The sequence below is a fragment of the Musa acuminata genome, chromosome BXJ2-6 (assembly GCF_036884655.1).
Source record: "Musa acuminata AAA Group cultivar baxijiao chromosome BXJ2-6, Cavendish_Baxijiao_AAA, whole genome shotgun sequence".
NCBI classification, from domain to species: domain Eukaryota; kingdom Viridiplantae; phylum Streptophyta; class Magnoliopsida; order Zingiberales; family Musaceae; genus Musa; species Musa acuminata.
Genome location: NC_088343.1, coordinates 33,977,523 through 33,988,837, shown reverse-complemented (window position 1 = coordinate 33,988,837; position 11,315 = coordinate 33,977,523). Strand labels below are relative to the sequence as shown.

The 11,315-nt window shown below is 31.9% G+C and overlaps 1 protein-coding gene across 1 annotated transcript; it reads left to right on the top strand.

Moving 5' to 3' along the window:
* The first annotated feature begins 2,802 nt into the window (after window positions 1-2,802).
* LOC135615324 (COP9 signalosome complex subunit 2) lies at window positions 2,803-10,395 on the top strand. Its single transcript, XM_065113634.1, has 12 exons — window positions 2,803-3,007; window positions 3,310-3,402; window positions 3,559-3,637; window positions 4,480-4,720; window positions 4,822-4,896; window positions 4,995-5,129; window positions 8,374-8,561; window positions 8,664-8,732; window positions 8,815-8,905; window positions 8,998-9,132; window positions 9,766-9,878; window positions 9,961-10,395. Exons 1-12 carry the CDS (start codon window positions 2,998-3,000, stop codon window positions 10,049-10,051), a joined length of 1,320 nt encoding a protein of 439 aa, XP_064969706.1. The 5' UTR covers window positions 2,803-2,997; the 3' UTR covers window positions 10,052-10,395.
* Window positions 10,396-11,315: the final 920 nt, after the last annotated feature.

The window sequence follows — 11,315 nt, the reverse complement described above, 5'->3', positions numbered from 1 at the left end:
TGATTATAAATACTCACTTAAGAAAAGAGATGAATATTTAAATACTTATAAAATGGTTATAACTATAGTCAAACAGACTTTTTTCTTACTAGAAAAGTAGTTAAAGCTATTTATAAGAATTATAAAGTTATACTTAATAAAAGTTTGTAGAATCAAAGAAGAAAAATTAAAAGTTGATGGTATTATATATTTATAGTAAAAAATAAAAGAAGAAAAAAAAGTAGAAAAAATTAATAGAACTAGATGGTGGAATTTTGAAGATGATAATATAAATACTTTTAAGAATAAGATAAAAAGAAAAGTGACTTATAATTTACATGATAATAATATTAATATTATTTGGACTATAATGACTAATAAAATTATGAACTTAACAAAAAAGATTCTAAACTATAAGTAAAGGTATGACCTTAGAAAGAGAGCTTGTAGAAATAATTTTTACTAAAATATCATATTTTAAAGATTGATAAAATTATAAAATAAAAAATTTAAAAAAATCTAAAAAAGAGATTATATGGTAAAATTTAAAGTTTATAATAATTTTTATAATAAATTAGGTACTAAATATGGTGAAAAAGATATATATATTAAATTGCTAAAGCTAGGAAAAAAAAGTGTAAGGATTTCGGTAATATTAGATGAATTAAAGATGAATATCAAAGAAAACTTATTAGTGATAACAAGATTAAGAAAAGATAGATTAATTATTTTTATAAATTATTTAATAAATATTTTATATATGATTTAGAATTAACGATAAATAATAGTAGTAGATTTAATAATCATATATTTATTCATAAAATTAGAGCTAATGAAGTAAAAGATATATTAAAATAGATAAAAATAGCTAAGAGTGCAAGGCTAATAGTATCAGGTTTTGAAAAGTTTAAGAGATAAAGGAGTAGCTTGATTAATAAACTTATTTAACAAAATTATGAGATTCAGAAAAATATTTGATAAATGGAGAAAGAGTTAGTGCCAATTTATAAATAATATCGAAATTTGGGAAAGAGTTATTAAAGTAGGATATGCCTTGAAACATATATATCTAAAAATTAATTTTGTTTTATGGTTAGAAGATCGAAGTTATTTATTAAGATAATCAATAAAAAAAAGTATGAAGAGAAAAAGAAAGATTTATATGTGATTTTTATTGACTTAGAAAAATAATTATTAGAGATTTATTATAATGATTTTTAAAAAAAATATATATCTACTAATTATATTGATGTTATTAAGGATATATATTATAATATAGCTATAAGTGTTAGAACTATATAGAGTATATTTAGTGAGTTTTCTATTAGTATAGAATGACACCAAAGATCCATATTTAGTCCATCCCTTTAAACATTGATGATGAATGTACTTACTAATCACTTACATAATAAACTTTTCTTATATTATTTATTGATCATATTATCTTAGTCAATGAATGACTAAGCGGTATTAATTATAACCTTGAGTTATTGAGACAAGTCTTAGGAACTAAATATTTTAGATTAAGTAGATAAGAGAACATATAGTTAAATTGGATGAATAAAAAATCCTTTAAATAAAAAATTTTAGACATCTTGGATTAATTATTTAATAAAATAAAAAGATCAATAAATATATTATTTATAGAGTGAAAATAAGATGATCAAAATAACGAGTGATATTTGGAGTCTTATGTGATCATCAGATACCTTTAAGATTAATTTTTTATAAAAATAATTATGAGACAAATATCATTTTATTAATTTAAGTATTGGATAGTTAAGAAAAAAATATATACAAAAAAATTATGTTATTAAGATGAGAATATTGAGATATATGTGTGAAGTTAAAAATAAAAAAAATATTTTTATTCGTGAATTATGAGCATGTGATATGAAAAGAGACAGAGAAAGATCTAAAAACATTTTATTAGAAATTATAAATAAAAATTTATATATTTTAATTTTAATTAAATATATATTTTTTATATATCTCAATAATAATGAAGATCCATATAGTCAAACCTATATAGTTTGGACTTACACCTTTATTATTATTCTTATATTTAATATTAAATTAAACTAATCCAATCATCGAATCCATATATATTTAGCTTAAAAGGAGGGAAAGAAAGAAAAGAAACAAATTAATGGTTTGAGATATTTTTGTCCCACTAAAAATGCAAGGGTTCTCTTCGAGGGCTAGATTCATCCAATAAATATAATCCAAATTCGAACCAACACATGAAAATTTGTGAATAATTTAATTTTGGCCATTATTTATTTGGATGAGTCTAAGTTTTAGGTCAATTAAATCAATTTGATTGACTGAGTTAATTTAAGAGAATGTGTTCGTTTTGAGAAGTGAGGAAGACGAAGGAAAATAAAAAAAATAAAAAAAAAACAAAGGAGAAGATAAATGTACCTTTATTATTTTGAAAATACGAGAAAAAGGAAATATAAAAAAAAAACATTAGTTGGAATTTACCTATGAATATTAACTTATTAAGCATTTTGGCGGATGATATTTTGATGCTGTTCGGTGGAGCCCAAACCAAGTCCAAGCTTTAGGACGGTGTGAGAACTGCTGACCTGGTCGAGCCCAACCAAGTCCAAGATTTAGGGATCAATTTAGCTGGTCCGATTGAGCCCAATGTAAGCACAAGATTTGGGATCGATTGGGGGAGCCGAGCTCCAATACAAGATGCTTTATTTCACGACCGTGTGAGAATCCGGACCTGGTTGAGCTCAACCAAGTCCAAGTTTTGGGGCTCCATTTTATCGGCGCTGTTGAACCCAATATAAGCCCATGATGTAGGATCAATCGGGGAGGCGAGATCCAAACTACGCTTGGTGACAACCCGTTTCCTTCCCCCTTCGAAGAACGAATACCTCTCCGTCCGCTGCCTGCTCATTCCCTCGCCTCGATCGCCCTATCCTTCTCCATAACCCTAGCCATAACCCCCCCTCCGATCGAAGCTCGAGATCCTTCCCCGCGATCGGACGCTATTTGCAAGCCATGGGTTCCGGTAAGCGATCTTTCGTTTCTGTTCCTTTTTTTTTTCTTTTTCTTGATTTCTCATCTTCACTTTAGATCAAATGAGTATTTCTTGTTTCCTTGTTGGATGGTTGTTATCTGCTTTTGACGGTTCAGTAGATCTTCACTTGGTGCTGTTAGGGTTTTTTTATCTTGTTCATTTCATGTTGGTCTTTGGGTTATTCGATGAACTCCTATTTCGTAGTTGGGAGATGGGAAACAAGTGGCTTTTAATGTTCTTTGTAGGGTTTTTTCCCCCTACTTAGAAGTAACTCTTCTTGTTGGTTTTTTTAGATGCTGATATGGAGGACTATGGGTTTGAATACTCTGATGAGGAACCGGAGGAGCAGGACGTCGACATTGAGAACCAATACTACAACTCGAAAGGTAATTTGGTTGTTATGATGAGGTCATTTTGGTTGTGTTTGTATAGGTTTTCTTTTGCTGTAAAACATTCAAGATCATTTATCTCCTGCCATGTTATTTAAGTATAGTGTGCATAATTTTGGAGTGAGCTTTTCGTATCTAATTTTCATCTTACAGGGTTAGTGGAAACTGATCCTGAGGAAGCACTTGCTGGTTTTGCTGAAGTAGTGCGCATGGAACCTGAAAAAGCCGAGTGGTAACCATCTGGAGTTTTATATAACTGCCCAATAATAGAGAGATGGCTTTAGGTTGCACTTGTATTCATATGACACATTTATCCTTTTCATAAATTAACTCCATGAAACAGTAAAGGAGCAACGACTTTTCAGTAGGTATATTACAGCAATACATCTTTATGCTAGCCTGATATTGTTATGGAATGTGTGAGGTTGCAAGTTCTTGGAAACTCAGAATTGAGTTTTTTGTTGTTGATGAGTGACTACTTCTCAGTGGAGTACAAATATTTTCTTGATGTAATGCATGGACACTAGATGCTCTGGGATAAGCAGATAAGATAGTGTTATGTGTAAAAATAAGAAAAATCCATGCATGCACATCTAAATTTGCTCTTTTTATGGGTAAATGGGAGACTATGCTTGATATAATGCATGTTTTTATGATACAAAGATGTTTTGCAATAAGCAATCGGCACAAGTTCACATTTCGTTTTAATATGTTAGTAAGAATCAATATAATTGATCACAAGAAACATATTTATCCTGAACTTACAAGAACCATACTTTCCACCAATTTTGTTTGTCTGAAATGTTTTAATTTTTAACAGGAGCGAGTTACCAATTCTATTCATTATTTGCCAGTTTTGTCTCACATTTATTTTGGAGTTATAAGATTAAGAAAAATGTTGGTCGCTGCATCTGCTCAAATGTTGGACAAGTTCTTAAAAATAGTTTTATTTTCTTTAGCGTGTAGGAATTATGTGATTTTATGCTACTATTTGGTTTTAAGTTGTTGCTTCTTGGTTTTTGGTATCAGGAAATAAGCCGTGCCTGAGCGTTTATTTGTTTTCATTTTGAACAGGGGATTCAAAGCTTTAAAACAAACAGTTAAGCTTTATTATAGGTTAGGCAAGTATAAAGAGATGATGGAAGCTTACAGGGAGATGTTGACATATATCAAATCAGCAGTTACACGTAACTATAGTGAAAAATGTATAAATAACATAATGGACTTTGTTTCGGGTTCCGCAAGTCAGAACTTTGGTCTTCTACAGGAGTTCTATGAGACGACGCTGAAGGCACTTGAGGAAGCAAAGAATGAGGTTACTGGCCAACTTTACATTTTTTTCACGGTCATGTCTATGATTAGTCAATTGTCGTTGTGTTTGATGGATTGCCAACTAGACCGTATGTGTTTCGGCAGAGACTTTGGTTTAAAACAAATCTTAAGCTTTGCACGATTTGGTTCGACATTGGTGAATATGGACGAATGAGTAAGGTATTTTTGTTTCTCTAGATAGCACTTTTTATGTCATAGAGTTGCTTGCTTTATGTGCATGATTTGAAATGTATTAAGTGATCCTTTGGTTCATCCAGATATTGAAAGAACTCCACAAATCTTGCCAGCGAGAAGATGGTACTGATGATCAAAAGAAAGGCACACAACTTCTGGAGGTCTATGCTATTGAGATTCAAATGTACACACAGACTAAGAATAACAAAAAATTAAAGGTTGGTTTTATTAAATATGTTAATGTTAATAATAATTGTTGAATGAATTAGTGTTGTCTATTTTATGTCTTGTGGATTAGGCTTGAACTTTGATGGCTAGGAAGAAAATGTTGCCTTTATTAATAAAGTTCATCTTGAATGATGAATATGATGGTGGAAAATATGGTGAACTTATGTAGTTTATCTGTTAATCTGTGCCATTTTGTCTCATAATCTATCTTTTAATTTTTCGTTTAGTTATTAAATCTTTACATTCAGATTAGTAATCGAATTTGCTTTTTGAAATTTATTCACTGTGTCTTGTAATTCTTTGTACTTTCTGCCACAGCTTAATGTTTGATTAATCTTGCCTTCAGAAGTAAAATTGCTCTAAAATTTTGGTAGATTTGTACTGTGCTTATGTATAATTGATGTAGAACTTCATCTTTTATCTGTGGTGAGGAAATGTGAGATACAAAACTTTACTGCTAGAAACTAAAAGTAATTAATTATTCAATCAATTTTTTTCACATTACTCATGTGTGAAGCTGCTCAATTCTATATACATCTAAGTTGATTTTGCATCAAAATTGCCACCGGTACCACAATGATCATGGTTTGAAAAACTGGCCAGATTGGACTTGGTTACAGTTGATATGAAGTGGGTAAGGAATAGTTGGAGTTTGCCAATTCTATCAGAATCTAAGACGAACAGAAGTGAGGGAGGAGGGAGGAGGAGAACAAGAAGAAGAGAGGAGAAAAGGAGGAGAAGAGAGAAAAAGGAGAAAGAAAAGGAGATAAGAATAAAAATGAAAAAAAAATGTTGCCAACAATGGCGAACCATTGCATCAGCATGATTGGCAGCTCTAGACCAGTGTGGACTCTCCAACTTGATGGAGGTGCTGGAAGGAAATGGACAGGTAGGGGTGGAGGGTGGAGAGTGTTGCTTCTCAACAAGAATGGAGTGCAGACTTTAAGATTGCTTTATTCTGTTTTTATTTAAAAATTTCTTTGTCTACCTATTTAAGACTTACGTGGTCCCAGTAGTGGTGTATCTAGGCCTTAGTGCTTCCTCCACCTTTTTTTTTTCTTTTGACTTTTTGTCCACATGTTTGTACCTTTTTCCTTTTATTTAACATCTTGCCTACACTAATTTAGTTGCCTATTCTAATTTAGTTTTGTTTCAACAGTCTTATTTTTTGCTTATACTTTAAAACTATATATTGGTAAATTTTAGCTGATTTAGCAGAAATAAATATGTTTCTAATTTTAATTGATTAGATCCAGATTTTAGGTGAAATAATTACACTGAAAACTACAAAATTACTTACAATTTTATGTTTATTATTTATACTTTTGAATTCTTTTAATTTATGTTGAGTTTAATATTAATTTTTTAAAAACCGATCTGCCAGTCCATGTCACCCTATCCAGATTTAATCCCAATTTTTTCAGAAATGAAGGTCATGCTCTTGGTTCTTATTTTCAAAACCTTGGATTATAGAATTATTGACATTTAGGTCTCAAAATCATTGTAGACTGGTTTCAGGAAGAATATGAAGTATAGTGCACAATGCAGAATGAATATGTTTTTGAACATTTTGTAATAGTTTGATTTTTTAATGAAATTTAGCTTTCATTGGTATTCAAGAGCAGTTTCTTGGCCAACAAAGTTTTGGTGCATCTCTTCTAGGTGAAGATAATAAACTTCCATCAAAATTGTAGTTATACCAATCTCACTGCTATTTTGTATGAAAAGCTAAGGTTCATTGCTTGCAAAACACACAACTATTATCCTAGTGGAATAATGGATTGAGAACTTCTGCACTGGATTAAAAATCAATGATAGTTGACCATTCAACCAAGTGCAAATTAAGATAGAATAAGACCTTTGTGCTGAAAACTATATCCCAGAATCCAAGTTCATAGTATTCAACTTTTTTAAGTAGAAATGAAAGGAGGATAAAGCTTAAATGAAGAAAATTGCTTTCTATAGTTTAATTTCTGTATGTTGGGTTCTTATCTGAAGTTTAGATGAAGGAATGCGGTGCTGCCTGGTACGGTACGAAATGGGTGATATGCACTGGTCCAAGAGCTGGCAGAGATGCAGACCAGCCCATTTCGACCAGTACATAGAAATTGTGAGGCATACCGGTCGTATAACAACTGTATTGGTGTCATTTCAATTGACAGTAGCCGCCCAACGGTCAAATTGACTGTTGGGGTCTGTTCTACACTTATAAAAGCCTTCCCTTCCTTATTTGACTGTTGGAGGCTGTTTTGGACTCATAAAAGCTCCTCCCTCCTCCCTCCTCCCCTTTCACTCACACTCACCCTCATTCTCATTCTTTCCCACTTTCTCACTCTTTCTCCTGCATTCTCACTCTCATTAAACTTGTTTAATATCTCTAATCATCGATTAGTGGAAATCAGCCAATTGATTTATATAAAAAAGGGACTTGAACTCAAGGTTAGGTGGATTTTGTTTCCAATTGAAGGTATTTAGCATCTTTCTATGTTTTCTTTATCGTGTCATGTAATTAGAGGAAGAATTCTTGATTGATTAGTGACAAACGATTAATTAAGACCTAATTGGTGGTACTTAAGTAATTAGTTTAGATTGATCATATATTGACTTATTGCATTCATTACAAGAATGGGTAATTAGAGGCTTATTAATGCATATTTAAGTATCAAATTTAATTTATATATCAATAAATTAGGATAAAAACCCTGAAATATTTTTTTAATATTGCCATTTTTTAGCCTTTTTTTCAGTTTATGATATATAACCATGAACAATTACATCTGTGCCAATCGACAGGGGACCCGAAATGTTTGGTCAGCATGATATGGTGAACCATTCTATTAGTTACTGAATTAGTTTCAATCTTTCATCCATTTTTTGACCTTTTTTCAGTTTATCAGTGTGTACCCATGTACAGTTACATCAGGTGTGACAAGGGAAAGATATGCTTGGTTGCATGATATGGTGAACCATGCGAATTAGTTTCAATCTTTCACCCCCATTGAAATTTCTGTGAGAGGAAACAATTATTAATCACTAAATGTCGAAAGAAATTTCCTCTCTTGCAAAAAAAAAAAAAAAACAATTGAGGTCTTATCTGATGTAGTCTTAAACTTATATCTAGATGCAATAGCTATTATTATTTATGCTAATACTTGCTACTTGACTTTTTGCTACTAATTTTAAGTGCTTTGTACTGTGTTATCTATATTGAACTGAACATATGGTGTATAACAGCAACTATATCAGAAGGCACTTTCCATAAAGTCAGCAATACCTCATCCAAGAATCATGGGTATAATTCATGAATGTGGAGGGAAAATGCACATGGCTGAGAGACAATGGGCAGAAGCTGCCACTGATTTTTTTGAAGCCTTCAAGAACTATGATGAAGCTGGAAACCAGCGTCGTATCCAATGTCTCAAGTATATAGATGTTTCATTTTCTTTCTTTGCCACATTTTGTACTAAAGGCATATTTCCCTTTATCCAACTCATGCCAATTTAATGTGTCGGATCTTACTTCAGGTATTTGGTTCTTGCCAACATGCTGATGGAATCTGAAGTAAATCCATTTGATGGTCAAGAGGCAAAGCCGTAAGTTTTCTAGAGGCTCATAAATCTTTTTTTCATTTTGCCATTTTTTTACCTGTAAATATTAGCTGTGTGCTTTAAGCAGATACAAGAATGATCCCGAAATTTTGGCAATGACAAATCTGATCGCAGCATATCAACGAAATGAGATATTAGAATTTGAGAAGATCTTAAAGGTTATTACTTTGTGCTATGTTGACCTTTTAAATTGAAATCTCAATCATGTCCCTGTATTCCAACCTACTGATGTTGAAAATATTTTTTACAGAGTAACAGAAGAACGATTATGGATGATCCTTTCATCCGAAATTATATTGAAGATCTTTTGAAAAATATCAGAACTCAAGTTCTCCTGAAGCTTATAAAACCTTATACACGAATCAGGATTCCATTCATCTCAAAGGTAATCCTTTTTTTCCTTTATTAGTTTGTTCACTTAAGCTGCATATTAACTTGCTGACTAACCATTCAAAACAAATGTGCAATATGCACATGATGTTGAAATTATTTAAAATCAATATCATAGTCTTGGGGAAAAGAATTATGTAGTCCTTGGTTAAGACTTGGTTTCCCCTGGAATTCAGTTCCTCGTTTAGCCCTTAAAAGGGTTTTCATTTTGGAAGACCACACTACCCCTATTGAATTTGCTAAATTTGAACGGAGAACATGCTTATTTGAGATAAATTTTAAGAGGTTTATGTAGATCCTCTTGGCAGTTTGTTGTTTCAACTATACAATAGTGGAGATATGGTTGGTTCGATCTTTACTTGATGATTTGAGCCACTTGTGCTGTGTATAAGCTCAACCTTCTGAATACGCCCCAGCTGATTTTACTGTTTAGTCATCTTTTTTTTTTTTTTTTTTTTCAATCAACCTTTTTTCCTGTGGTGTATGTGTGTTATGTCCTTTAGCGTGTACCTTTTTTTTCGTTCAATTTATTCTTGCTGTGTCATTTTTCAGTTTTAATTGGGTGTGAGACCCCTGGTAAACTAATTTTCCATCTTTAATGAGGCTGAATTTGTTTGCTTGCTTTTAGGAACTTAATGTGCCTGAGAAAGATGTGGAGCAGCTCCTAGTTTCGTTGATTTTGGACAATCGTATTCAAGGTCACATCGATCAAGTCAACAAGCTATTAGAGAGAAGCGACAGGTCTCACACCTTTCCTCTCTTTCTTTTAGATTTTGAATGCATGATGCAGAACCCAAGTTTGAAACCACCACAACTTTCACAGGTCCAAGGGAATGAAGAAATATGCTGCCATAGACAAGTGGAACACTCAGCTTAGATCATTGTACCAAACAATCTCGAATAGAGTAGGCTGACCCTGAGATCCGCTTTGTTCTACATGTCTTTGTGTTGTACTCAGCTTTGTTCTACCGCGTCAAAGATTACATACATGTCGAAGCATTTCGTCAGAAGAGGCCACAAACTATGGGCGTGTGTTGTTTTCTTTTGTAGTGAACAGTTGACCGAGTGCCAAGAAGAAGCTGTTTTTTCGGGTCATAGTGGGCAGAGAATCTACAAATCGTACGTATTCCATGAGTAATGGTGATTTAGAAAGAGGTCATTTACATTACATTGGGACCTATGTTTATGTGTTTTGCCTTAAATTCTTGTCTTTTAACGTTCAAAAATGTTTTACAAGAAAGTACACTTTCTTTGCTTAGGTGGCATCATTATTTCCACTTATTGATCCTGCTGAGTTTGGCATATATGAGGCCATTTCTATGGATGACGTGGTTTCGTAGTTATTATGGTATCACGTAATATATTTATTATATTCGACGATAAATGGAGGATCACAGTGAGTTTTAGCCAATTCGTTCAAATTAACAGAAATCACCAATATATGTATATGTATATATATATATATATATATATATATATATATATATATATATATATATATATATATATATATATATATATATGTATGTATATGTATATGTATATGTATATGTATATGTATATGTATATGTATATGTATATGTATATGTATATGTATATGTATATGTATATGTATATAGCAATAAAGCATCTCGACATAATCGACTATGAAGTGTGTGTCTTATGATGATGATGATGAAATCAAATCAATCATAAAGTGACATAAAGGTTCTTATGCTGGCAACGTGGCCAAATCAGCCATAAAGTGTCATATTATAGTTGATTTGACCATGAAGTAGTATCTCACGATAATAATGATATACACGAATGCCATGAAGCAACCAATGAGAGGTCCAACAACATGATACGACAACCTGTTAAATAAAACATTGTCACAGTCGTATTTCATGTGTCAAAATACGACAAGAGGTAAATGATAAGATAAATATTGAACAGTTATTGACATAGACCGACACCAAGCCGATATGTCATCTCGACATGACCAACATGCTAACCTTATTCGATCAACATGTTATGTAAGATCAAAACCTACGAATCAAACTCTAGCATGGAAAGTATTATTCTATCCTCCAAGTTCAATGCAACACAACTCTATGACCCCATTTATGGTCGGATGGTGAACATAACCATTCTCGAAATTAATTATAACATCAACTAAATGGTTGTGTTGACCCCTAG